General features: G+C 59.3%; 1 protein-coding gene across 2 annotated transcripts in view; it reads right to left on the bottom strand.

The window, feature by feature from the left end:
* The window catches only part of CNGB1 (cyclic nucleotide gated channel subunit beta 1), a 53,270-nt gene extending 27,617 nt beyond the window's left edge, over positions 1 to 25,653 (bottom strand). For both annotated transcript variants that reach the window (XM_045818400.1, XM_045818401.1), the window contains exons 1-16: positions 25,590 to 25,653; positions 23,361 to 23,533; positions 21,223 to 21,280; positions 20,854 to 20,926; positions 19,973 to 20,090; positions 19,810 to 19,852; positions 19,575 to 19,611; positions 18,964 to 19,039; positions 18,685 to 18,730; positions 18,116 to 18,287; positions 17,232 to 17,307; positions 16,843 to 16,879; positions 11,366 to 11,531; positions 10,353 to 10,433; positions 4,150 to 4,237; positions 3,561 to 3,588 (exon numbers count right to left, since the gene is read on the bottom strand). In XM_045818400.1, the coding sequence (XP_045674356.1) occupies positions 3,561 to 3,588; positions 4,150 to 4,237; positions 10,353 to 10,433; positions 11,366 to 11,531; positions 16,843 to 16,879; positions 17,232 to 17,307; positions 18,116 to 18,287; positions 18,685 to 18,730; positions 18,964 to 19,039; positions 19,575 to 19,611; positions 19,810 to 19,852; positions 19,973 to 20,090; positions 20,854 to 20,926; positions 21,223 to 21,280; positions 23,361 to 23,525 (1,264 nt within the window). In that variant the 5' untranslated portion in view covers positions 23,526 to 23,533; positions 25,590 to 25,653. The remainder of the gene's footprint in view (positions 1 to 3,560; positions 3,589 to 4,149; positions 4,238 to 10,352; positions 10,434 to 11,365; positions 11,532 to 16,842; positions 16,880 to 17,231; positions 17,308 to 18,115; positions 18,288 to 18,684; positions 18,731 to 18,963; positions 19,040 to 19,574; positions 19,612 to 19,809; positions 19,853 to 19,972; positions 20,091 to 20,853; positions 20,927 to 21,222; positions 21,281 to 23,360; positions 23,534 to 25,589) is intronic.
* Between the last annotated feature and the right edge of the window lie 1,349 nt (positions 25,654 to 27,002).

The following is a 27,002-nucleotide window of genomic DNA, read 5'->3' as shown; positions in this document are numbered from 1 at the left end:
TGTCTCCCGGAGCCTGGGTGGGGGCAGGTGCTTCCCCACCGCTGAGTGAGACCTGCCGCCTGGATCGCCCCAGGGGCGGAGGGAAACCCCTGAGCCTGGTGTTGGTATTTCCCAAACAGCGGGAACTCCAATAGAAATCATATTGGCTTACACGATAGTGATTTCTAGAACAAGAATAATATTATTAAGAATAGAAGGAATAATATTTATAATGACTTAGAGAATAATAACATTTACTGTCAGGCACTTTCCGCGTGCCCACCCAGCATTTGTTATACTAAACTCCCAGTGCTTTACACACGGTCATTGTTTCCCCTTCCCGGCGGCTCTACGAGGTGGCTCGCACGGTTGTCCCCGTTTCGTGGGCCCAGGTAGCCGGGCCCGAGCTTGAACTCTACCCCACCCTGAGGCTGGGGACCAGCACACGCAGAGGCCCCGTTTAAACGCAGCCTCATGGGTGCCAAGCAGCACCGCTGAGGACGCCCCCACCACGGCTGTCATTGACTTTGCCGCAGCTAAAATCCTGTGTCTCACCACAGCCGGCTCCGCCCTCTGTCCCAATGGGTCCCTGGGAATATTTCTCAAAGTGTGGGGCTCCCAGGGGCCGGGGGGGGGGCACGAGGTGACTTCAGGTGGCACAGAGCAGGCGAAGGACAGCGCAGATGAGCACACTCCTCTCATTCCTACCGTCTAGGCCCCGAATGCACAGAGTGGAAGGCTCAGGCTCGCGCTCCTGTGGCCGTAACACCTCGGTGACCCGCTCTCGCCCCTTTTTTTTGTGGCTGGGACAGCAGGTCTCAGCCGGGAGCGTTCAGCCGGCCGCCCTGTCTCACTACAGACCATCACCATCAGTGTCTCTGTTCTCAGTGTCTTTGTGGTTATTTCTATTTATGGCTAGCCACACCAGTCTTCATTTCAATAGGCAAGGCAAGTTTCCTGCTTGGGGAGATGTCATCAAGTTAAAAAAAAGCACACCCATTGAAAGAAAAATCGTAAGCAAATAAAAGCAGAGTTGGTACAGACTAAAAATCCTGGAGTGATATGTGGGGTAAAGGTCAGGGACCCCGTGGAGTGAGCGGATCTGGGGCTCACCCGGAAGCCTGAACCTGGCCACCACCCTCGTCGTGTGATGACGGCGTGTCACCTCTGCCCACTCTGCGCTCACCCCAAGCTGGGAGAAGAGGAGGAGGACAACAGAGGGTCTCACGGCAGGAAATGTCCGGTTGTACCTGCTGACTAATGTCAGACTCGACCTTGGCCAGTGTCATCCAAAAATAAACAGATCCGAAGGGAAAGTGGGTGGCTCTGGGTTGTGTTAGGGCAGAAAATGACAGGGGTGTGTCCTGTATGTCTGAGTGCTTTGTCATCAGGCAGCAAGTAGCAAGCCCAAAGGCCACTCAGGGGACCTCGTCGCAGTTAAACAGAGCCAGGCAGGCCCGCCCTCAGCCCCAGCCCCAGACCCAGAGCCCCTGCTCTGCCCGCCAGCCTCGGGGCCTCTTTTCCTGAGATGGAATTTCTGGGCAGATAGCAACAGTCCTCAGAAATGCCAGCGCCCAGCAAACTCTCCAGGTCAGAAGAGTCTGTCTGAAATGGATGCCCACATTCCTCTTCTGCTTCATTCCCCTCTGCTTATTCTCTTCCCCCGCCTAGCTCCCCGCCCCAAGCCTCTTGGCCTGGAGAGCTGAGTGACTTGTTCACACTAGGGTGTGAGTGACTACTTGTATAAAAAAATGATGATCTGCAGAAAGCAATGTTTAACCCAAAGAAATGAATTGCTAATTGTGGAATTTTAGGCACAGAGAGAAGGGGTCTAATCTAATGACCCTCAAGCCACCACAAAGCACGATGAAGGCATAGATAGCAGAGGAAGAAGGGGTGGTTTTCCACAAGCCCAACTTGTGGTCCCACACCCTGACCACAGCAGCATGCTGGGAAATAGCCTCGGCCATACAGAAGCACACAGCACAGGCGCAAGCAGGCTGGGTGGGGAGAAATGCTACCTAGGCAGCGGACGGAGCTCCTGGTCACCTTGGCGAAGCTGGAGTTGGACAAGGTCGTCCTCCGGGAGATGAGGACGGGGATGCGGGTGATTGGGGGGCGGTAGCTGGGCACATTCGGGAGGTGCTCCACCAGGTTTGGGGGCTCGAGCCCCAGGGTCACCTGGCCAGGTGGCTGGTCCTGGACCAGGCGACTCAGCTCCACGTCCCGGCCTGGATTAGCCATGGTGCTGGGACCAGGGGCGTCTCAGGCAGAGGCGGGACCCTGGGGACTGCAAGGAGGAGGAGGAAGGAGTTAGGAGGTGGGGACAACACAGACCAGCCCAGTGCCTGCCTGCACCGGCCGCAGCCCCACAGAAAGTCTGGGGCACCCCTCTTGTCCCTGGAATTCAATGTCAAAACGCAGCACCAGGTTCGCTAGGCGGCTGGTCCACCCAACAGCTCTGAAGACCAGCCCAGAGCCACGCCCCACCCTTGCACTCTCTCTGTTAACCAATCACCAGGAGCACTTCCCACCTGACACTCAAACTAAGTCAAAACCGAAGAACCTAGAACTCTCAGACCCTTAGGCTCACAGACTCGAGACTCAAACATTCCTAGTCTGGCAGGATTTTCCATCCCAAAGACAGAAACCCTGGAGCTCGGTTGATTCACCTACAACAGAAGCAGTGAGTTTTCCTAGGGCCTCGGTTCCCAACGGGGCTGCACATAGAATCGCCTGGGGACGCTGGAAATGTCCCCTCCCAGGGGACAGGCCCCTCCCAGAGATTCTGGTTTAATAGCCTGGGGTCCAGCCGGACACCAGGATTTTTTTTTAAAGTATTTGGTGACTTTTTTAAAGATTTTATTTACTTATTTTTAGAGAGAAGGGAAGGGAGGGAGAAAGAAAGGGAGAGAAACATCAATATCTGGTTGCCTCTCGCTCACCCCCTACTGGGGACCTGGCCCGCAACCCAGGCATGTGCCCTGACTGGGAATCAAACTGGTAACCTTTTGTTTCTCAGGCGGGTACTCAATCCACCGAGCCACATCAGCCAGGGTAGCACCCGGTGAGGCTTGTAAGGCCAGGACTCAGTGTCCAGACATCCTCAGACCCCTAGACTCTGTCCCCAGAGTCCTTGGATGGGAGGGGGCATGCCGGGTCCAGCCCGGAGACCTCAGCAGCAAGATAAAGCTCATCAAGAGACATGGAGTCTAGGATATGCCCTTAGCAAGCTCTGGTCCCGGCGGTCCCTGTGACATGTTATGTCTGAGCCAAACCCCCACTGGGTGATAGCCGAGGGAGCTATGTTCTCGGTGGGGGAGGTGGCAGGGCCAGCTGAGAGCAGTTTCCCAGGCCTGCTGGAGTCCTGGGGCCTTGGTGCCACCCGCTGGGCCCTTGGAAATACACCAGCCAGCTGTGATAGTGTGGCCCCGAGATGCAGAGGATGGTTTTGTCTGGGGATGGGGCAGGCGGAGGGACATAGGGATAGCACAGATGGAGAGAGAGGAGGTGGGTGCCCCTGCACCCAGGCTGGCCTCCTGCACATTCTCTGTCACCCTCCACCCCCACCACACACCTACCTCCTGAGCGGGCAGCTGAGGCCTCCTCCTGAAAAAATAAAGGGGAAACAGAAGCCGTGACCACCACACCCCCTCCCAGCCCTGTGCAGCCCACCTTCCGGGGCATCTGGGGAGGTGGCCTCCACCCTGTAGGGGGTGGCGCATACAGCAGCCCCAGGCCCCACCCCGACTTGTCACCTATAACAAGGGGGCCTTGTCACGCAGCCCCGCATGTGCAGAAACGAAGCAATGGGAACAGCCACCACAGCCCTCCCTCCGGGCACTACGCTTCCCAGCGAACAGCCGCGTACGGCACCCAGGAAGGTGCCAGCCCCACTTTACAGAGGCGGCCGCTGAGGCCCAGGGTGGGGTGGTGGCTTGTCCAGGGCCAAACAGCCACGTGAGGTCCAGCGGCTCCCCACCCACTGCCACCTCAGACCCCCTGGTGTCAGCAGGGCATGGCAGCCCCCCCCCACCCTGCTCCCCTCTGTCCAATGATACCGCACAAGACCTTGTCCCCCGTACGCAAAGGGACGAGGTCCCAGCCCCCTCCACCGAAGCCAGCCCAAGCCTCACAGAGAGCCGGTGCCAGGCCTGGGGACGCTCCTACCTGGCATGTGGCCCTCCAGGTGACCGTCCTGGCTACTCTGCTCGGGTCCTCGCCAGCCTCTGACACCAGACAGCTATCCAGCAGGACACTGTGACCCAGAGTCGGGGAGGGAAGGGCTGGGGTTAGGGGTGTCAAGTGTTTCCTGGACGCGGCCGAGTGCCAGCCCTGTGCCAGGCGCTGGAGCACCAGGGGCCCTGGAATACGCCCTCGCCCTCCCGGGGCTCCCGGCACAGGGAGGACGGCAGACCGCGAGGCCTGCTGACAGCCTCCCGGTCTGAGACTCGTGCGGGCACAGGGGGCTGCGAAGGGCATAGCCACCATTCTGCCTGGGAAGGAGGGCTTCTAAGAGGAGGTGACCTCTGAGCTGGACCTCGAGGAGGATGAGCTGACCCTCAGGAATAGGTGGGGAAGGGTGTCCAGGAAGGGGGAACAGCGTGTGCAAAGAAAAGCGTGGAGGACAGCCGGAGGAACCGTCCCCTGGGGTGGGATCGAAGGGCACTGTATGGTGTTCGAACTACATGCCCAGCCTTTCCTCTCTGAGCGTCTCCAGGAAACCTCGTTGCCTCCAGACGGGGCAGGGAGTACGAGAAAAGTGAGGCCCAGAGAGGTGAACCGACCTGGCCGAAATCACACAGCACATTGCCACACTCCACACAAACCCTCAAACGCCAGCCCTGCATTTTTTCCACGTGTGGGAGCAGGGCCACCCTGCAACCGCTGGAGCTCTCAGGGTCCCCGGCGCAGGCAGCAGGCACACGTGAGCGACAGGGACCAGGGTGAGGCTCTGGGGGCAGAGAGGACTACAGCAAATCAGGGAACCCATGTCCCCCTGAGTTGGCAACCCCACCCCACTTGGAGTGGGGTCCTAATGGCCAGCTCTTCTGATTTTCTAGAGGAGCCTAAACTACGTTTTAAGATGGAATTTCCTTATGCGGATAATTAATCCAAATTAATCTATCTGTATTTTAACATGTAGATATTCCAAAGAGCCGGTCTCCAGGCTAAATTGGGGCCTTAGGTGCCCACGCGTGACCTCTGGGTTAACATGTGACTCAGACCGGGGCTGATGTGATTTTTGTGGGGAGAATTAGATCATGCTTCCTCATAGCCCACTCACCCCCAGACCTGTCAGCGAGGGGCTCACAGAGGGTGACCTTCGGTGAACCGGATTCACCACTCTCGGCCCTCCCAAGGTTGGGGGGGGGCGGGGGGGGCAGTGGAGGCAGACTGCACCCCCGGCAGTTTGCAGCCAGCAGCCCGGGAGCAGGGCCAGCCGGCAACCCTATCGTCACAGCGGCTCCCGCGGGGTGCGTGCAGGGCCCTGCGCCCAGCACTCTGCATGCAGCGTCTCCCCGAACCCTCCCCCACGTGACCCTGGGAGGCCAGGGCCGTGGCCGCCCCCATTCCGGCTTGGAAATCAGAGGCTCAGAGGGGTCAGGTGGTCTGTCCACGGTCACACAGCCTGTGCAAGGCAAGTCTGGATAAGACCCGGTGTCTCTGACCCCAGGGCCACGCACGTAACACTCCGCTGCCGCCTCTGAGTGTCCCCACAACCCCACGTGACAGGGAGGAGTGAGGCGAGTGTCTGCAGGATCCAGAGACCCAGCTCACTTTGCTTCTCTTTGTCATACGAGCATGTCGTACGAGCATGTCGAGGCGCCTGCCCTGCCGGCCTCGTACTCCCCACTCTGCCCCGGGAGGAAGAGTCCCTTCAAGAGACTCAACTCACACAAGCGAGGACACATCATGACGCTCGTGGGGCCGGGCACGTCAGGGTTCACAGGCCACCACCTCCATAAGATTACATTCAAAATTACATTCTGCGGCTGCATTTATATGAAGATTCGTGTGTTAGTGTTATATATTAAAACATTCTCAGCCCTGGCTGGCGTAGCTCAGTGGATTGAGCGCGGGCTACAAACCAAAGTGTCGCAGGTTCGATTCCCAGTCAGGGCACATGCCTGGGTTGCAGGCCATGACCCCCAGCAACCACACATTGATGTTTCTCTCTCTCTCTAACTCCCTCCCTTCCCTCTCTAAAAATAAATTTTAAAAAAATTATCTTCCATTTCGAAGTTTAATTTTTGGTCTGACTTTAAAAGAAAGTAAAACATTCTGTGGGCCCCCACAAGCATTGTGGGAACGAGGCCCCCCGTGGTTTTCAGAGCGCAAAGCTCCTGGATGTGAGCTTCCCACGGCCCAGTGAGAGGCTGCCCCGGGTCTGGATCGTTGCAGAGTCAGGCCAGGAAGGCACTGTGTGGCCGTGGGCATTACTGGGAAGCCCTCGGGCTGCCTCAGTTTGCTCACCTGTCAAATGGGTAGGACTTGCCCCACCTGTACAGCCCAACTTATTTTGGTGAGGTCAGAGGGCCACTGAGAATCTCGTGGAAAAGTCAAAAAAGACTCCCCGTGTCAGGGGTCATTCTCGATTCGCCCTCTCTAACGACTGGTCAGCAGCTCTCCCTGTCTGTGGTGCCAAGGGTTTGCCTTGGAGCCAGCCTGGCCTGGGACAGAAGGCCAGCTCTGCCCCTGCGGGCCGACACCCCTGTCTTTGAGCCTCCGACTGCTCACCTGTGAAACGGGACTCACGGCAGACGCCGCAGCACAGTGCCTGGCACAGAGAACAAGCGCTCACCAAATCACAGCTGTCTCCAGGACCGTGCTCATCATCATCATCATTATCAATCTCAGGGGAGACAGCACCCTTCAGGGCTGTGAACCACCCACGTGGACTGGGAAACATGTTGTACAAACATCCCCCACTATGGAGATGCCTAACCGGCCCTACCATGGCCCCGTCCATGCCGCCAGGGGCTGTTTGGGGACTTATGTGCCCAAAGTCACATTTGCCTCTGGTCGGCAGTGTGCCCAGGGCTTGCCAAGACCCCTTCTTCCCTGGCCCAGAAGCAGCAAGCCATCGACTTCTGGAAGGTTCCCAAATCCCAGGGAATTCCAAGCGGACAGAGCACCCCTCCCAGCCCCAGGTTCCCCAAGTGAAAGGGTTAAAGGTGCAGGGAGGAGCATCAGCATCCAGGAGCCCACTCCTCCTCCCCGCCCAAGTCGCCCAGCAGGCTGTGCCCCCAAATGGAGGCCCTCACAGTCACCTTCAGCAGCCTCTTCACCTGGCACCGTAACCCCAAAAGACGGGAGGAGGGGAGCCATTGGGGGGCGGCAGCCACCTACGTGGATCTCGCTGTCTGTGCCGACAAGGACGCCCATGGTGCAGGAGCTCAGCTGGGGGCGACAGCATCCATCCCAAGCCCCCAGACAGGGCCTGCGAGTGGAGACTTCGGAGCACCTACCCAGCCCCAAGCCTGCAAGGCTGGCTCTGGAGCCGGTGGGGCTCAGGTGACGGATGAGCCACCGATTCGTCCTGCTTCTAATCAGACTGGAGGGATGTGCGGGGAACTCTGCAGAAACACTCCCAGGAGGCCAGGTGGGGACCCAAAGCCTGCGGTTGCTAGGAAAAGCTGAGCTGCTGCCCGCAGAGACCTGGTCGCTAGGTGACCATCTGCCGGCATCGTCAGTAACCCCTGTGCCTCCACAAAGCTGGCTGAGAGCATCCTTCCCCAGCCAGTGACGGCCAGCCCCTTGCCCACCCCGGAACCCTCTGGCCCCGGCTCTGGGGTCACACTCTCTCACCACAGAACCCCTCGTCCCTGCCTGGAGCCCTGGGCCCAAAGCATCCCTGAGTGTGAAACTCTGGGTAAACATTCGTGGGAGCATGTGCGTGCCTACGGCATTTGTCACTGAATGCACGTGCTTTGTGTGCATGAGAACACACGCAGGGTGCAGTGTATCCGCAAGTGTGTACGTGTGAGCTTGCGTCTGTTTGCAGACTGCGTGTGGACTTGTGTGTGCATAACCCAGCGTGTGTGTGCTCGTGTGTCTATGAAAGCATGGATGTACCCGTATGCACTGCGCACTGAGAACACAAGCAGTGCACGTGCATGGGTGTGCGCACATGGGATCCCTGGCCTTCAAGGGGTGTTTCAGCTCAGGAGCGGGGCACGGAAAGGGGTTTTCAGGACGAGGTGTTGGGCACACAGGTTAGTGGGGGAACATCCCCGCCCCCCGGGCTGCTCTACACAGAGGCGGGTGGAAAGCAGACAGCGAACAAGGCTGCGCTAAGGAAGCTAGGCAGCATGGAAGGTGCTCACTGAGGGGAAGAGGAGCTGCCTGTTAGTGAGAGCAGACAGGCCCCGGGGGGGCCCGAGAGCAGAACGAGGCCGGGGTCACAGACATCATAAGGAAGCACACTTCGTTTTAAGGGAAGAAGTAATTTCATAAGTGAGAGGTGCATGTGGATGTAATGCACAGCCTTTGAGGGGTGAGCTCCCCATCAGTGGAGGGAAGCAAGTGGCTGCATGGCCTCTTGCCAGGGATGGAAAGATTATATGCAACCCAGGCAGGGGTGGACTAAAAGCAAGATAACACTGGGCAGCGTTCCTGCCCTGAAATCCTGTGTTGGTCTCATCAGTTTAACTCTTTCTGGTAGGGACTAAACACAGCCCTCAGCGGGGATTCGAACATCAGGGACCTTCTGTGGGGCACTGGCTCCAGGCCAGGTCCTACCACACCCATCATCACAGCTGGGCCCATGACCACTCTGCAGGGGGCTACTGTTGCCCCCCATGTCACAAGTGTCGGGGTGGAAGCTTCGTGCAGGTGTGCCCCTGACCCAGGCCTCTCCGCTGAGAGCAGAGCCTGTGCTCCTAACACTGGTGGTGCTACCCTGCCCCGGGGCTGTGGCAGGGCAGGCCGGAGGGGCGGGTAATTCCAGGGGGTGGAGCAAGGGACTGGTCCTGATTGCCATGGAGGCCTCCCCTGCTCTCTCTGCCTCTGTCTCCCCACAATGCAGCAGCCAGATTGTGCTGCTCCTCATTGCTCCCAGGGAGTCAAGTTCAAGGCCTTTGAAGCATCATTGCCCATCCTTCCACAGCTACATTGTCACCGTTCCCCGGACCTGTGGGTTGCACTTGAGGCAAAGGATCACTCCCTCCTTCCTTGAAGTACTTTCCAACCTTCAGGCCCCGCATTTTTCCCCCTCCCTTCCCCCTCGCTGAGCATCCTCCCGGGCTCCCTGGCTCTCATCCGGCCTGTGGGCCTCTCCTCTCTCCAAGCCCACTCTCTGGGCATCTCCTCTGGCCACGTGGCTTTCGGGCTTCAGCTCCATCTGCTCCCAGGGTGCTGACATCCAGCCTCCAGGCCAACCTCTCGCTCCCTTAACCCCAGACTCAGGCGTCTGGCTGCCTGCTCTTCACTCCCTGTTCTACCCGCTGCATCCGTCCTTCCATCCGGCCCTCGAGCCTACAAATCTGCTCCCTCTTGGTGTGTGTGTGTGCGTGTGTGTGTGTGTGTTTTTAGTGAAATCTATTTGACAGGACGCTGTGTGGAATGTCAGGTTGATTTGTTACTGTTAATATAAATGTTAATATACCATTTCTATATTGTGGCACCTCTGTCACGTCCCCTAGGGACTATTTCTTTTTTAGTGGTTACAATAGTTAAGACAGAGCTTCTCAGCAAGTTGGATGAGTCTAACTTTTAGTGGTTCCTGGTCTCCATTCTTTAACCTCTGTTTTAACGGAACTCTCCTGTGCGTGTTACTGCTGAGATCTTTGTGGGCGTGGGTGGAGAATCAGCCATGACCCCGCCGGGGAGCCGAATCCACCGCAGCAGCCTGACTGGGCGCAGAGGCAGCCAGGGCCGACCGCTGGGGGCGCTGTGCGGAAGGGAGAGGGCTCCGCGCGGTGGTTCGGTTACTTATGGGGGAGAGCTGGGAGCCTGCTGCTGCGCCCATTCGTTCACCCACGCATCCGTGCGCTCAAACAAACGGACCTGGTGCCTGCCGTGCCAGGCACTGTTCGAGGCTCTGAGGACATGGCAGCGGACACAATAAACAAATCCCTCCACCCCTTCCCTGTGGAGGTTGCATTCTCATGTTTGTTTGCAAGCGTGTGGGGGTGGGGATGGGGGTGGGGGGTTGGGGGGCGGTGGGTAATAGGAGTCCCAGGTCATCGTGAGCACTGTGGGTGGGGGACCCCCAGCCTCCCCCCCGCGTCCCTGGTCTGCGCCCAGCCGCACCAGCACAGAAGAAAGGAAGGCACTCCCGTGAGCAGCCCCACCCCAGAAGCCTGGTGCCCCTCCCTGCAACCCCACCTCCCTGGGGCACTCCTTAGCCAAGGGCCTAAGTGCCTTACTCAGCCTCCTCCTCCTCTTCTTCTTCCTCCTCCTCCTCCTCCTCCTCATCTTCTTTCTCCTCCTGAATCCGGGGAAGCTCCCTGAAATGAGGTCGGAGGCACTAGATAAACCCTCTGCAGGGGCACCCCAGTCCACCTCCTGCCCCCACTTTCAATAAGATGTCCTGTGACCCCCTGAGACCATATCTGAACCCCTCAACCAAGAATCAACTTGGGACCCTGGCTGGTGTGGCTCAGTGGATTGAGTACCGGCCTGTGAACCAAAGAGTCACTGGTTTGATTCTCACTCAGGGCACCTGCCTGGGTTGCAGGGCCAGGTCCCAAGCAGGGGACATGCAAGCGGCAATCACATGTGGATGTTTCTCTCCCTCTCTTTCTCCCTCCCTTCCCCTCTGTCTAAAAATAAATAAATATTTTTTTAAAAAGAATCAACTTGGGGACCCCCCACCGGAGTCACCCCGGGCTCTCTCCAGCAGCAAGGCCTCTTCACGGCCTGAGGTCCTGATGGTGACTATTTAGCCCCTGATCCTCTCTGAGCCTCAGTTTCCCCACCTTTGCAATGCACTCACAGGCATGTGCAAGAGTGCTTATTGCAGAATTATTTACAATAACAAACTTCTGAATCAACCTCAATGCCCATTAATAGTAGACAGGTTAAATAAATTCTGGCACATCCGTGTGATGGAATACAACACAGACGTAAAACAAAAAGCGCAGATGTCTCTATGTGCTGAGGGTAGAAAGACCTCAAGCCAAATTGCTAAATGAATGTAGCAGGTGCAGGTGGGCAGGTGCAAAAATAAAAGAGGGGAGTTCGTGCTCAGGTGGTTCCTGGAACGGTACAGAAGAACGTGCAGCCGCTGTGCCCCAGGGGAAGGGATGGGTGTGTGTGGGGCGGGGGGGAGGGAGAGGCAGGCTTGGTTCACTCTCTAGGCCCTTGTATGCCTTTGAGGTTCTGTGCTGCGTGTCTCTCATCTTCCCAGTCCTTGTTCAGGGCCCGCTCTGGCTCCCACCTGGGCTTCTCTTCCGCGGCCGCGTGCTCCTCTTCATAAGCTGGAGCCGCTGCCTCTGAGCCCCATGGGCTGGTGCTGCCCTCCTGACGCTCACCCTCCTCCCAGGGAGGGTCAACCTCTTCCAGCACGAGATCCTGCTCCTCTTGCCCTCCGGGCAGGATGCTGACTGCAGGGGACACAGGGTGTGGGGGAGAGTGGGCTTGGGGCTCTGAGTCCCAGGGACCCCGCAGGGAGCCTTGGCCCTTAGCAGCGGTGCAGCAGCCCTCAGCCAGCCCTGGCCACAGCACCATTATCAGCAGGACCATTAGCAACCGGATCAGCGCTGAAGCGATGGGCTGACGCCCATGATCATCTGCCCCGTCTCCCGTTCATTTCCCACTCTTTTCACTTGAGACAGAGCTTCCATGATGGGCAGTCTTTGTTTCTCCTTGGGACCCCCTTCTTGGGGTCTGTGTGGAGCAGAAACTGCTTTTAACCACAGTGTTGCAGGCGATGCCGAAAGACCCAAGCTCAAGGTCCACCAGGCACATCTGGGTGCAGGGTGGCCTGCATTGTCCCAAGGGATGCAGAGAGAGAGCTCACCCGCAGCCCGCTCCCAGATGCCACCCACTGGTGACGGCGTACCTCGTGCCCATAATCTCAGCACCTGCTTCTGGGAGTCTTTTTCTCCTTGGTAGACCCAGAGGCTCTGCCCCCTTAGAGGGTCAATTCTCTCGTGGAGGCAGCCCCATCTTCAGAGAGGAGTCTGCAATTTCCGACATTTCCCCCACGTACCCTGTCGCTGACCGTGAAAACACTGGGGCTGTGAACTTGGCAGAAGTGCCAGCTGGGGAGACATCGGGAAGCTGAGCCCACCCCCAGGCAGGAGAAAAGGGGGAGAAACAGGAAATTGCCTGGATACCAGGTGTTTCTAAAAGCTCCGGGGACCTAGGGGACCCTCAAGCCAAGCAGGAGTTACTAATGGCGACTTCCCATGGAAGCTGGCCCCCAGCTCATCCTGTGACTCTGGAAGTTAACGTTCATGGTGTGGAATAATACGTAATCATAATGACAACGGTTACTAGTGCCAGGCCCTGTGCTACGTGAATTACACGGACTCATTCAATCAGTCCCTCCATCAACCTTTTGAAGCGGGAACAATTATTAGCCCCATTTTCTTTTTCATACATTATACGTTATTCCCCATTCTATCGATGAGCAAACTGAGACACAGATTAACGCCTCCCTTTATGGGGTGCGTCTCGTGCACGAGGCACAGAGCTGAATGCCTCCCAAGAGCCACCTTGCTCCCCACTGCCGCCTCCTGGCCTCCAAGGGCAGATGTCACCCCACCTCACAGAGGAGCGCCTGCCTGCCCCCTGGGGAAGCCTCTGGCCCTACAGGCAGCCTTGGGGTTTGCCCAGGGAAGCTCTTCCACGTGTGGCCCCAAACCCAGTGATGGGTTGTGTCACATGTGTCATTCTATGTTTCCATCCGGCAATGGTGTGGGGTCTCCACCCCGAGCAGCCACTGGGTGCAAGTTCCTGCTGGACCTGGCAGGGGACATCCAGGAGACCGTGCGTCCCCTGGCCTGTGAGCTCATTAGCTCTGATGGCAGCCCTGCAGGGTGAGAAGTGTACTCTCCCATTTTACAGACCGGAGAGCCAGCTCAGAGACGCTGAGGGATGAGTCCAAAGCCACACAGGACGGCAGAGGTGGTGCTGGCCTCCTGCGTCCTGTTTCCCTGGCAGACTATCCCAGGTGACACATGTGCCCCCGGAGGGCCTCCTTGGCGTCCTGAAGAGTCAAGGTGTCCTTGCGTACATCCTTGTTTTCCTTTCATTAACCTTTTCTTTTAGGCACTATTTGGGGAGGAAGCGTTTTACAGGCACTTCCTCCTTTCCGCGCTGTGCCGTGCCCACAAGGCCTGCCCCAAGCTGTCCCCCGGTTTACAGCCAAAGATTCTGTGGTGGGGGGACGATGGTGGGGAGGGACGATGGTGCCCCAGGTACCAGCCAGGACGGGCGGGCGCTCTGCCGCACTGATCCTGGGGCAGGGCCCGAGCAGCAGGAGCCATTGTCCCCGCCCCTGGGGCTCTGAGCCCCTCTCCGCAGACACACGATTCACAGCTGTCCCGGCTTTTCCAGGGCCCCCCAGGTGCCCAGGTCATGGCTGGGCCGCCGTGGGTGCTCAAGCTCACGTGGAAACTGCTGCTGCTTCTGGGGCTCACACGTCGCCCCTGGAGTCCCGTGTGGGCCTGCCGCCACCTGGCCAGCATCCTCTCTGCCAGCCGAGGATGTCGCCCAGGGCCACCGAGTGGAGTTCTGACCCTGGCCGTGACACTCATCTGCCTCCTCTGGGGAAGGAGCTCCTGCCTCCAGGGCCAGCAGACAGGAAGCAGGGGGCACGACATCTAGGCCAAGGCCCCCACCTGGACCCTCGGCTGCTGGCACAGCCCAAGCCCTGGCTCAAAGCCTCCCTCCCCTCCGGCAGGCCTGGGTCCCGGATGCTTTGGATGGGGCCCAAAGTGCAATGCTCGCTAAGCCTCAGTATTCCTTCTGAAGGCACCCCCCCCCTCGCTCAGCCACCTTCAGTGGCTCCCCAGTGCCACAGCCTGGTCCCTTAAACAGTCTCTAACATGTCTAGTTTTGCCCTCTGCCTCAAGGACTCAGGATCAGCTGTCCCTCTCTTTCTACCAGGACTACTGTCCCCTCACCACCGGCGTGAGGCCTCAGGGGTCTCACACTCAAAGGCCCAGCCAGCCGGGCAGATGGTACATATGGGTGACGTGGTGGACATGGCGTGGGCCTGTTACAGCTGGACCTTCCCAGCTTTCACGAGAAGCCGGCCTTCTTCTGTGGAAAGCCGACTGCTTTTTAGACGCTGGCAACGAATTCTCATTTTTAAAATCACTCGATGCCCCAAACACAGACATCCGTGGGCCGTCGGGGACCCAGGGCAAGCAGCTCGGGACCGTGGCTCCCTCCTCCTCCCCACATCCCCCACGCCACAGGCCACACCGAATCCACCCACTTTTCCAACCTGCACGTGCGTTTTAGCCTGTCTGATGCACTCATATCAGGCGTTCACGGGTTCAGCGTGCTGATTTATGCTCTTTAATGTCAATCAAAGCACCTGGTGCTGTCCACTCCCCGACCCCCTGGGGGGAGGAAGGAGGCCGAGCCTGAGAAGAACCTCTCCTGGGGACACCCGTGTCCTGTGGGGGCACCGGCTATGTGGTGGACACCGTGCTGAGGGCCGGGCAGGTGTCTGCTCAGAGACAGTCCTGCCAGGGCTTTCCCAGCCTGCCGCTGGGAGTTCCCCCTGCTGTCTAGCCTTACAGCCACCGGCTGCCCCAAGCTTACCTTCCCCAAATTTTGGGGGGAAGGGGCCGGCCTCAGTCCCCAAGAGGCAGCTCTGGGGCCATGGGAGGGACTCTGACTCCCCCTTGCTTGGCCTGGGAGTGTGGGGAGGGCCAGGGGTCAGTGTTTAAGGAGCATAGGGGGTCCTCGGCCACCCCGTCCCCCCTCCCCTGCAGGTCTTGTCTTCAGGACACCCTTCTTTCCTTCCATCATCTGTCCGTTTGTCCGTCCGCTCTCCCAGACTCCCTTCTCCCTTATTTCAGAGGCCTCCAGCCGCTGCCACCCCTGAGACAAAGGAGAAGACAGAAGGGTGGGTGGCTAGGCAAGGGGACAGAATGGGTGAGTGCCTGAGCGGGTGAAGGGGGGGAGTCTGGGGGATGGGGCAGGGGGAAGGGGCCCCTCAGCCCCAGCCCCTCGGGATCACCCCGTCTACTGGGTGGAATGGTGTCCCCGCCAAACATAACCCACGTCTTAACTCCTGTTACCTGTGGCCGTGACCTTGTTCGGACACAGGGTCTTTACAGAAGGCATTAGTTACGGATGTCAAGATGGGATCACCCTGGATGGAGGGCGGGCCCTAAAGCCAGTGACCAGTACCCTGGTCAGAGAGGCAGCGGGGGGATGTGCCAGAAACGGGCAGAGGGCAGGGGATCACCCACAGCCGCTGGAAGGCAGGAGAGAGGCGGGGATGGTGTCCCCCTCAGAGCCCTGAGAAGAGCCAACCTTGCCCACACTTGGGTTCAGGACTCCTGGCCTCCTGGACAGAGGGAGGTACGTTTCTGCTCCTTGGAAGCACCAGTCTGTGGTCCTGGGCTGTGGCAGCCCTGGGACACCAACGCCCAGTTCCCGGCCAGAGTGTTGATTCACCCCATTGCTGCCCTAATGCCAACCCCTGACCCCTGACCCCCGACCCCACACTCCAGCACACAGGGAGGCCCTATCTACAACTGGCCTAGAGTCCTGCCTCCTAGAGTCCTGCCTCCCTCCAGGGGAGCAGGGACAAGCTAAGGGGAGCCAGGGGCTCCACCCCTCACTGCTCTCAGCAACCGCTGGTCGGCGGGCAGGGGCAGGGGGCTCTGTCCCAGGGAACCTTCCCTCTTCCCTTAACCTCAGCCCAGCTGGGAAAGTGCCACCAGGTCAAGGGAATTCCAGTCTCCACTCCGTGAGAACTTGCTCCGTGGCCTTGGGCACGTCGCCGCCTGGTCCAGCAGCCATGGGGGTCCCCGCTCTGTGTCCGGCAGGGTGGCCACGAGCTCCATGAGACTGAGTGAGCCCTGCTCACAATGTTGTCACCGTCACACAGACCCCCTTGCCTCCCATAGCCGCTCTGTCAGACTGGGCTCCATGGTCGGCCAGCCTGCCTATACTCCGGCCACGGTGGCCGTCCCCCGCCTCAGAGTTCTCGGAAAGACCACCATCAGCCTAGGGGGACTGAGGCTGGCCCATCTCTAGCACTCACCACAGGCCTGGCACACAGCAGGCCCTCCGGGACATGTGTGAATGCATGCATGCATGCATGCATGGATGCCCTGTGCACGTCATGCCTTTCCAGAGGCCACAAAATGAAAGAAGGGCAGATTTGGGCCCCTGGCCCACTTCTCTTGGCCTCAGTCTCCCCCCCAGTCCAGATGCAGGTCTGGGGTAACAGGTACCACACTCACCTGCCCAACCTGGCCACAGGGGGTGGGTGGGGGGTGGGCTTCCCTCCCAGCTCGAGGGAGCTGAGTCTGTGCCTCCAGTTCCCCATGCATCCGCCCTCACCCCTCAGCCAGGGACTCCGCTCAGCCAAACCCACAGGCATAGCTGCCGGGGGGCAGTGGGAGCTCCCTCTGGGTGTTCCCACCGACTAGGCCTCAGAGCTGCCTTCTGTCCACGGAAGCTGGAAGGCAGGCCAAGCATGACCCCACCCCCCATCTCCCCAGCCTCCAGCAGGGGCCTCCAGCCACCGTCTGCTACCTGGCTAGGCTGACCTGAGGTGGGGCCTCCAGGGCTCGGGCTCCTCTGGCTCCTGGCTGGGAGACCCTGCCTCTGCCCCACACCCCACGCCCAAGCAAGTCCGGGCCTGGCAAGAGACAGTCTCAGCACCCAAGCAACACTCCCAGAGACGCACGTGAGGACCCCCAGCGTGTCACTTACTGGTCTGCACGTCACAGGTCCCAGGAGAGCCAGGCTCCTGCACGGGGAGAAAGGGGGAAGCACTGCTGTGGCCTCCTCACCAGCTCCCCTGCATCAACCGACCCTTCTTCCCTGCAAGGGCACTATGGAAGACCCCCTTGCTCGGGACTCCCCTCTTCCCGGCCTCTCCTCTCCTGCCTCCGAGGCGGCCCTCCGCTCCTGCCTGGTCCCGCCTCAGCTCCCTTGCCCAGGCTGGGCTCCCTGCCTGGAGCATCCTCTCTGGTTCTCTTTGCATGAAAACCCAGGAGGGTTGTCTCCAAGCTCCGTCTGCACCGAGTCCTCTCTGCACCTCCCCTGTCCCCTACTTCTGTCCCCACGCAGGGCCCTCTCTCCCCTAGCCCAGCACTCACCTGCTCCTCAGCCTTTGCACGGGGCACCGGCTGCGGCAGGGCCATCTCCAGCCTATGCAGGAGCCACGCCACCAACCTGTGGGTGGGACAGAGCCACATGTCCGGGTGGGAGAGTGACACCAGAGCCTGATCCCCTCAACCCAAGGCAGACGGCAAGCCTGCCAGGAGGCAGACCAGAACCCAGGTCTCCGGCCCAAAGACCGTGGTCCCCCTCCCTGGCCTCCTCAGGCAAGTGTCTAGCTAATGGCCAGACGCCAGCAGCTAGCTCGGGCTCCCCCCAACCCCCACCCCACCCCCGTAGGTCCACCTCAGGCCCCTCCCACTGCCGGGGCGGGGCACCTGTCAGGACCCACCCCGATTTTACATGCATGTACCCTTTGGCCCAGCAACTTCGTTTCCTACAGTTTACCCTATAGAACTGCTTGCATGTGGCAAAACAACACCTGTACGAGGCTGTCGCTTGCAGTGAAAGAGTGGCGACAAACCAAATGTCCACCACGTGGTTACCTAAAAGCTGGCGCATGCGTATAATGAAGTACTACGTAGCCGTGGAAAGAATGAAACTGGCCTAAATGTATAAAACAACTTCAAAGAGACGTTTCGGGGTGAAAAGGGCAAGGTACAAAGGAGTATATACAGGTTGCTGTTGTCGGGTGGGTGTGCTTAAAGTGAAACGCACTCGCAAGCTTGTCTGTGCCTAGAAAACGCTGGGACGGCCGAGGAGCCGCGGATGCGGTTGCCCTGGGAAAGGGGCCCCGGAAACCCCTTTGAATTTTCTCCCAGGGGCATGTGTTACTTTTATAATTAAAAAAAAAAAAGCGTTTGGTGAAGGTTGGGTGTCCGCCGCTGCTCCCCGGGGAGGTGCGGCACGGAGGCGGGCTCACCTGGCGGCGTCGCCAGGGGGCGGCAGGGAGGAAGCCTGGAAGCCGGGCTCCGGCTCGGGCTCCGGCTCCGAGGTCAGCTCCTCCTCGGGCTCCGGGGGGCCAGGAGTGGGCAGGCTGTGACTCTCCGGGGCCTGCAGCGTGGGCTCTGTTTCCAAGGGGTGTCCCGGGGGCTCTAAGCAGCAGGGACGGCGGGAGACTAAGATGACGTGGCAGGGGTCCATGTAACCCCTGAGGGGCACGGGGGGTGGGGGGCAGACTTGAGAGGCAAATGTGACCAAGTGGGGGCCCCTTGGGATCGCCCTATCATTGGACAGACGGAACTGAGGCCCGGGGCGCAGAAAGGACTTGACTAAGACCTCACGAGGCTGTCCCAGGCCCGTGGCTGTCCAGCCTGGACTTGGGAGGGCGTTCTAGTGCCCCCACAATAGACCCCTCCCAGCAAGCCCCGAACCCCTCCCTAGCCTGGGTGAAAGCTACGGTCCTCCCCCAGGATCCCTCAGGCCCCAGTTGCATCCCCAGCCCAGCCTGTGACCATCTCAGACAGCCCGCCCCAGGTCCCTTCCCCGTACCTGGCCCCAAGGCAGCGTCTGCAGGCTCGGGCTCGTCTCTGCAGCCCTGGATCGTAAGCAGGGACAGAAGGCCTGGAGCAAAGCATGCCCTGCCCGCTCCCTCACCCGGCCTGCCATGCACGGGCCTGTCCTTCCCCGCAAATCCCCTGTCTCCCGCCTGCAGGCACTCCTCCCATCCCGGACCCTGGGAGGGGGTGGGAACACACTGCTGGAGTAGGTGTGTCCTTCCTGAGACCCCCCAGGTGGTCAGCTTCCTGCTTCCCCTCTTCCTCCGCTTACCTCCGAGGTTTTGGGAGGCTGAGGCAGCACTCTCTCCAGGTTCTGCTCAAACCACCTGAGCAGCCAGGACCCAGACCTGCAGAGGGGCCGGTGGTCAGCCGGGTGGACTAAGGAGTGGCCAGCCACACTGTTCTGACCCCCAGCTGGGGCCCCAGGCCTCACCCCGCCCTTCCTGGCCCTCGGCTCCCATTCTGCACAGTGGAGGCCTTATGCTGGATACTCCCAAAAGACCTCAGGTGGTGGGGAAACCTTCCAACCTCAAATTCTGGCCCGGGCACGGACCAGGCTCTGGGCCAGCAGGCCCAGCCTCGGCCTCCTGGGCAGCAGGGGAGGGGTGGGGGCTGCTGAGGGACCCAAATGCAGCAGTGGGCGCCCTGTGACCGGGACAGATAGGTCTGGCTCTGTGGGGACATGACCAGTGCAATCACGCCGGGCCCCACACTTAGAAGGGCTCATTTTTTAATTCTTGATGCTCTGTCCTCACAGTCTTAAACCCCTAACAATCTTTAAAGGAGCCCTGCATTTGCATGCTGCCCTGGGCCTCCCAAATTATTTAGCTGCCCTGGGGCAGGCATCGGGTCCCAAGCCAGTGCTCAGGGACGGGGACTCACTCAGCGTCCTTCCCCCTGGAGGCCTCCTTGGACCCGGCTGCAGGAGAAAGCAAGGCAGTCAGTCAGCAGCAAGGGACCCACCCGGAGACCCCAGTCAGCCCAACTCAAAACCAGGTTCGAACCCAAGGCTAGTCCAGTGGGACACTCGGCCCCGTGGGCTCCCGCCATGGGCAAGGTCCATGCCAATCGCCCCTCCGCCCCAACTCTGTAAGGCCTGCCTACCTCGTGGCCTTACCTGAGCCCCCAGCGCTGCAGTGCCCAAGAGTCTGTGCTCCTGCCTGCCAGGACAGACAGACAGGAGTGGGAAGAGAGCCCAGGTGCACCACCTCCCATGGTCCCTTCTGCCCTAGACCCTCCACCCCCAGCCCCAGCAATACCTGATCCAGCCCCAGCAATACCTGATCCGGGCCCTCCAGGCCGGCTGCCACGTTCTGGGCTGGCCCACCGCTAGCCACGGGCTGCGGGACGACCTTCTCCACACCCCTCCTGAGCCAGCTCAGCGCCCAGGCGCTAGGACTGCAGAGGGACAGAGATACCGGCCCAGCCTCAACCTCCCCAGCCCCAGCCCCGTCAGAGGGGCCACTGACAATGAAAGGTCTTGGTTTCTCAACCTAAAGAAGTTGGTGGGAATGGCAAACCTCCATCTCCCCGCTATGGGACTTCAGACTCAGTGTCCTCTTCCCCTGAGCCTTGGGTCCCTCTCTGAGAAGTGGGGACACCGCGTCTTTGGGAGCCAGGTATGCCCCGTGCCATCCCGAGCCCACCCCCATCAGATGCAGTTCCCCCATCAACATGCCCCTCGCTAGCCTGGCCCCAGGGGTCCCCACCCTGTACTCGGTGCACACGCTGTACTCCCGAAGGGTTGAGGGTCTCCAGGGGTGTCTCCTTGTGACTGAGGCTGGCCATCCTAAACAGAGGGGCTACCAGTCCCCCGCCTAGGCCGGCCCCAGCCGCAGATGTGCTCGCTCGGATCGGCACCACCGCTCTAAAATGCGGGAGCCGACCAGGAGATTCCGTGTGAAAGTCTGGGTTTCTGGCATCCTGGGAAAGTCAGAGGCTCCGGCCACTCTGGACCTGCATTTCACCCAGGAGCTGAGGAATCTCTAGCCGCGCCCACATGGCCCAGGAGACGCCCAAAATATCTGCCTCAGGCTCCCTCCAGCCCCTTCCACAAATGTCCCACACTTTGTGGGCCTGACAGTTGTGCTGGTCCCCACCCCCAGTGGCTCCTTGGCTTGGGTGGGGGGCGGCCCTGTGGGGAGGGGTGGTGGTACAGTACCTGTTCACTCCGGGAAGCGCAGCAACCTGGGCCTGCAGGCATGTGGGCGGGGCAGAGGCAGCCTTCTGGGTGTCTGCAAGAGTCCCTCACACTTTAGCTCTGGGGCCTCAGGGAGCCCATTTCCCCCCTGTTGGGGAGGTCAAGTCAGAGGCAGGGGGGAGGCGAGACCCCCAAGGGGGTCAGAAGGCTGGGACTCCAGCTCAGCTCAGCTAAAAAGTCCCACGGAACCCACCCTTAGTCTCTCTGAGCCTCGGTTTCTTCATCTGTGAAATGGGCCAGCCAGCCTCCTGGTTCTTCAACAAGGCTCTGAGGGGAGAACACAGCCCCGTCCCACCGCCTGCCCTGCCGTCCTGGGCTTCCAGCACTCACCCTGGGGGTCTGGGTCAGCCACGGCTGCTTCCTCCCCTCCGAATGGCTCCTCAGGTGGCTGAGGGGTTCACACAGGACCGTGTAAGCCCTCGGAGAGACCAGCCTCATTCAGGCAGGGGCCCCTCCCACCCCTCCACTGGACCAAACAACTCTGTTCTCATAACTGTCTCTGTGAATGCTGGTGGCCTCACCTCCACCTGGGACACTCCCATCCTCCCAGCCCCAGGGTCGCCTCCTCCAGGGCTGGACCCTCACACCCCCTCCAAGGTGGTCCCCAGGCCCATAACCCTATCACCTCGCCCAGGGAGCTGCCCCACTTCGGTGGCCTGGGAAGGGGGGGAACATTACAGAGAGTTATGGAGACTTGGAGCAAACTGAGGGGAAGGGGGAGGTGAGAGGAACCCCCACCCGACCCCCAGTCAGGGCCCTCCCTCTCCTCCTGGGCCGAACCCTCCATTCCCCTCCAGCAGCCAGGTGGACTTCCACCCCGCCGCCTGCCTCTCACCCACCTCTGCAGCGGCACCTCCTGTTGCTGTGTACACGTACGTGCATGTGCAACAGACAGACACAGACACATGAGCTTGTGCACTCTCACAAGCATTTACATACAAGCACAAACATGTGTGAGCATGTGTGTGCATAAATGGAGATGCAGGTGTGTGTTTATGCACATGTGCATGCACCAGCACAAAATAAATGGATGTGTCCCCACATATTGCACATGCAAGACACAAAACATATGCACACATGCATGTGTGTTGTATGTCCTGGCACACATATACATATATGCAACCCCACACATGCATGTGTGCATACATGCAGCTGTACACATATGAATATACCTGCGGCACAAAATCAAACACAGGAGCACACTGCACAGACACACAAACGGGTACACAGATGCACAAGCATGCAAATTCATTCACAGATTCAGAAACTTGTGCATGTGCCCATGTGTACACACGAGCGTGCCACCTATGCGCACAGAACTGCAGGCACACCAGTGTGTGCACACACGTGTGTATACACCTGCTGGTGTGTGCACATGTGTATACATAGTCATATATACCTGATTTTCGAACACACGCGTATGTGCAAGCATACCACTGAGGACACACAGGGTATTCCTCTGTGTGTGCACACGTGACACAAGCAAACACACACACAAGCCCTCTAGCTGAATGGCTCCCTGTTTCCCAAACAGCCTGCACTACCCCGTCATAGCCTTTCTCCACGGCACGCTCCACCTCTTGGTCTGCTCCAGTCACAGCTCGCCCGGCCCTCTGTGTCTAGGAAGCCCTCACGGGCCAGCTTCCGATCCCCAGAGAGAAGACTCTCTCCCTGTTCTGAGCTCCCGTGGTTCTCAGTCTGACACACTTATGTGGCCCTCCCGGGAGGGTAGAGCTGAGGCCAGTGTTGGAGCCCACCGCATTTCCGCATAGCCTCCGTCTCCTTGCAGACCGACCCGGCGGGCCCTGGTCTGCCGACCCCCGGGAGCACTGCCGTGTTCCTCACTATGCTCCCGGCACTGCACCCAGAGCCTGAGGGCCGTGAGAAGCTGAATCAAATCTGTTCAGCGGAGCTCCTGAATCAGTTGTCATCAGGCTGCTGAGTGAATGGTATGCGGACTGGCAGGTTTTGCTGTGCTCCAAGGAAAGTTCTAGAGCTGAGCTGCTAAAAGCGTGGTCCATGAACCCGTGTCAGTCTGCAAACTGTTACCGGCCCGTAGTGACTACGGGCAGTTTGCACCTTAATGTTTATCAAGACACCACTTCCTTCGCTGGGGGAGTCTTCCTGCAGAGCAAGTCGGACAGAGCTGAGCAGATCTCCCTGCTAGCACGCTCCTAGTCCCACCCTGGCCTGGCCACAAACAGTTCATGCACCGGCTGCTTCGAGTGGCTCTGTTCTGGATGCCAGGGGCTGGCAAACAATGGCCACGGGTTGAATGCAGTCTGCTGCTCGTTTTGTAAATAAAGTTTTATTGGAACACAGCCATGCTCCCTTGTTTACGTGGTGTGGATGGCTGTTTTCAGGAGCCAGGGACAGAACGAAGTAACTAACAGAGATGGCATGACCCACAGAGCCTAAAATATGTGCAATACTACCCAGCATGCCCTTCCGCAGCCTCCGCTTCTTACCAGGGACTCCTCTTCCAGCCTGGCCTCCTGGGGGGCTGCTTCAGGCTCTGGCTCGGGTTCCAGCTCCACCTCTGGCTCTGGCTCTGCCCCCTCCTCCTCCTGCACCTTGGTCTTCTCAGGGGTCCCTGGGGGCTGAGGCAGCACCCGCTGGACCCAGCCCAACATCCTGCCGCCTGTAGGGGACAGAGTCCTTAGGCCCCCCCCCAAATGCTCTCAGCGGCTCCCACCCTTCAGGGCACTTTTATAGATGACGCACTTCCCTTTCCGCTCATATTTTAAAACATTTTTGCAATTATATCTCCTCGTAGAAATACTCAAGCTCACAAACGTGTGTGTGTAAGAGAGGTTGACCACAACGGCATTGCAGCAAAAGGTGAAACCATTCAAATATCCATCAGCAGGAGCCCGGCTGCTGGAGAGTCCCCAAATGCTCTCCTGTGAGAGGGGCGCATGTTACATCCTTTATGCTACCTCCGGTGATGGAATATTAAGGGTCTATTTGAACTAACGTGGAAAGATGTGCATGCTCTGGACTGCAGTCACGAGCTGATCCGCTAAACTCTTAGGGCCTCAGTTTGTGTGTCTGTGAAATGGGATGTTAGCAGTACCTCCTTTGTAGGGGTGAGGGGATCGCAAGGATGAAATAAACTGGTAAGAACAGTGACTTGCATACACTGGGAGCTTAATAAATGTTGGCTGTGACTATCAGTTGGTGTCAAATAAAAATGCTTGTTCTGGAATATCATGTTCAGCATAATCCCCGTGAAAATTTTTATAAATGTAAATTTCATAAGTAATATGTACATAGAAAATCTGTCTTAATATAGACAAAATGAACCTATTGTCACGATTAAAATTTTTTAAGGAAAAATGACAGTGAAACCCCTTTTCTGTGGTTTTTACTGGGACATGTCAGCCCTGCCTTGCACGGGCTCAGTTTCTGGTTTCATTTACCTTCGGGGAACGGGCCCTTGGCCTTGTGACTAGATCCTCCCCACAGGATGGCCCGGCCCGCGGGCACCACACAGGCCGGTGTGTGCCAGCTCCCAGCCCTGAAAGGGCCCTTCCAGGCCAGTGCCCACCACGGTGCGCCCCTGCACCCCCAGTGCTGGGAGGGTGCTCCTCTCTCCCTCCTCTGCCAGGGCTCCGGGCCCCAGGCTGGAAAGGGCAGGCACGGGGCCCACGATCCTGCCCCAGTGGCCAGCTCCCTGTGGCCCCGGGGCACCACCTTCCCTTCCGCTCACAGCTCTGACTGCTGACCCCACTCTGGCCTTGGAAGCCCAGCTTCCCCTGTGAGAGGTTGTGGCAGGGGACAGGGCCTCGGCTCAGTCTCCAAAAAGATGAACCTGGGCCAGACACAGCCCCTCGGGCGGTCCATTCCCTGTGGAGTGAGGGTGTGGACACCGTGACTACCCAGGTCAGAAGAGCCCAAGGTCACATGGTGGATTCCCCCGACCCCAGCCAGCTCCTGGCAGCCTCACACGCCCCAGCCGAGCTAAGGGCTCCTCAGCCACGGCCACACTCATCCTCACTCTCACTGCCTCCCGCCCGGCCCCAGTAAAAAGCGTCGTCATCGCACTTCACAGCAGGGGAAATGGGAGCACAGAGAGGTCAGGACACTTGCCCAAAGCAACACAGCCAGTCAGTGGCCAAGCCGAGTTTAAGTTCAGGTCTGCCTGACCCCAGGTGTCCCCCATCTTCCCACCGCGGTACCAGCGGGCCAGCTCTGCAAGCCCCTCACAGCAGCCAGCCACTGGCTCCTGTTTCTGAGCCTTCTGGAAAGGTCTACGGAAGCCTGCTTCAGTCCCAGTTTCTCTTCTCCCCCAGACTCAGCCCTTTCCTCCTACAAGGAAACCCTTGCAGGCCCCTTCCATCTCCTGGCCGCGTCCCTGCCGACTCCACTTGGATGACGGTGGCTCAGGTGGGAACGGGGGCCTGAGGGTGGCAGCCCGGGACAATAGTGGTGCTCGGACCACCAGCCTTTCAGAATCTACGGGGAGCTGATAGAAATGCAGATTCCCAGGCCCCTCTAACCCCCCCACCCCGTGGGACCTAGAATCTGCATTTCACCAGCTGCCCTTGTACCACATGGGGAGGGAGAGGTGAGGGAAGCCCCAGGGTTCTCAGCCTTGCCTGCTTCTTCGTGTCTAGATGCCTTGCTGGCCGGACAGTGCGGCGACCCTATCAGTAGTCCCACCTCCACCGAGCCGCCACCTCATCCCGAGATACCTGCTCAGATGGCGACCACCAGCCAGGAATTGCCTTCTCCCTGCCGCCTACAGCTGGCCTCTCAAACACAGGGGGATTAATGGACGGCACTGGGGCCGTGTGCAAAGGATTAGCAGGTGCCAAACGGGGCTGGGGAGGTGGTGGTGGAAGAGAGGGGGACGATGCCCTGGGAGCCAACAGCAACCTCCTAGAGGCCAGCAGGGGTCTGGGGTCCAGGCAGGGACTGCCAGGTGGCCCAGGTTTGGGCACCATGCGTTGTCAGAGGACCTGCCCAGGTACCAGCAGCCTGGCTCCCCACATACCTTGGCCAGCCTACAGAGTGGCTGGTGGGAGAGTGACAGCGTGGAGTCCCCGTGTGATCCTGGGAGACTCCCCCAGGTGGCAGGGGCTTGTCAGCTCTCAGTGAGCAGTGGCAGTGCCCCCCAGCCCTCCAGCCCCACGGCCAGACTCAGCAGACCCTCTCTGGCCCGGAGTCCTCGGTGCCTGGGCCCTGCCGGATGGCTGTGGTCCCGGGGCGGGGGCTCTCGGAAGGACCCAAGGACCGACGGGTGGCTGACTGCGGGGAAGCTGGCCCCTGAACTGCGGTCACACCCGAGCGGGGAGGCAGGTCAAGGAGGAGAGGACAAGAGGGACAGGGGCCCAGTGAAGAGGGGCTCAGTGAGGTGACAGAACCTGGGGGGGAGGTGGGGTGGAAGAACACTCAGCAAAGAGGCAGGAACCTGACTTGGTCACAGTGTTTCTCAGGCTCCTCGAATGTGCCAGGCAGTGTGCCAGCCTCGGCATCTGACGGACGCAGGCCTGGGCCCTGACCGGCATGGCTCAGATGGCCGGGCGTCACCCCGCATACTGAAAGGCTGTCGGTTCGATTCCCAGTCAGGGCACATGCCTGGATGGCGGGCCAGGTCCCTGGTTGGGGTGGGGTAGGGGGCTGTGTCTGGGAGATGACCCATCAGTGTTTCTCTCTCACATCGATGTTTCTCTCCCTCTCTTTCTCCCTTCCCCTCTGCCTAAAAATAAATAAATAAAATATTTAAAAATAAAACAGCACAACTTTATTGAGGTATAATTTACATGCCCTAAAACCCACCCGTTTCAAGTGCACAACTCTGATTTTTAGCAGACTGCCCGAGCTAGGCCGCTGGCACCTTCTTGTGTCGGAGGGTTCCCATCCCCCGTCACCCCAACAAGCTCCCCCGTGCTCCGTGACGGTCCCTCCCCACCCCCACCCCCACCCGGGCAACCACTAACTAATCTGCCCCCACCTCTGGAACTTGCCCTTTGTGGACGTTTTATGTGAATGAATCGCCCCGTGCGTGGAGCGCTTTTGTGTCTGATTTCTCTCACTTGGCGCAAGGTTTTGGAGGATCATCCGCGCGGTAGCACAGACCGGTTCCCCGCCTCTTTCCCATTCTC

Source organism: Phyllostomus hastatus, unplaced genomic scaffold (genome assembly GCF_019186645.2).
Source record: "Phyllostomus hastatus isolate PE091 unplaced genomic scaffold, TTU_PhHast_1.1 phas_scaffold_345, whole genome shotgun sequence".
Lineage (NCBI taxonomy): Eukaryota > Metazoa > Chordata > Mammalia > Chiroptera > Phyllostomidae > Phyllostomus > Phyllostomus hastatus.
Note: the sequence above shows the minus strand (reverse complement) of the source record. Positions and strands in the feature narration are given on the sequence as shown.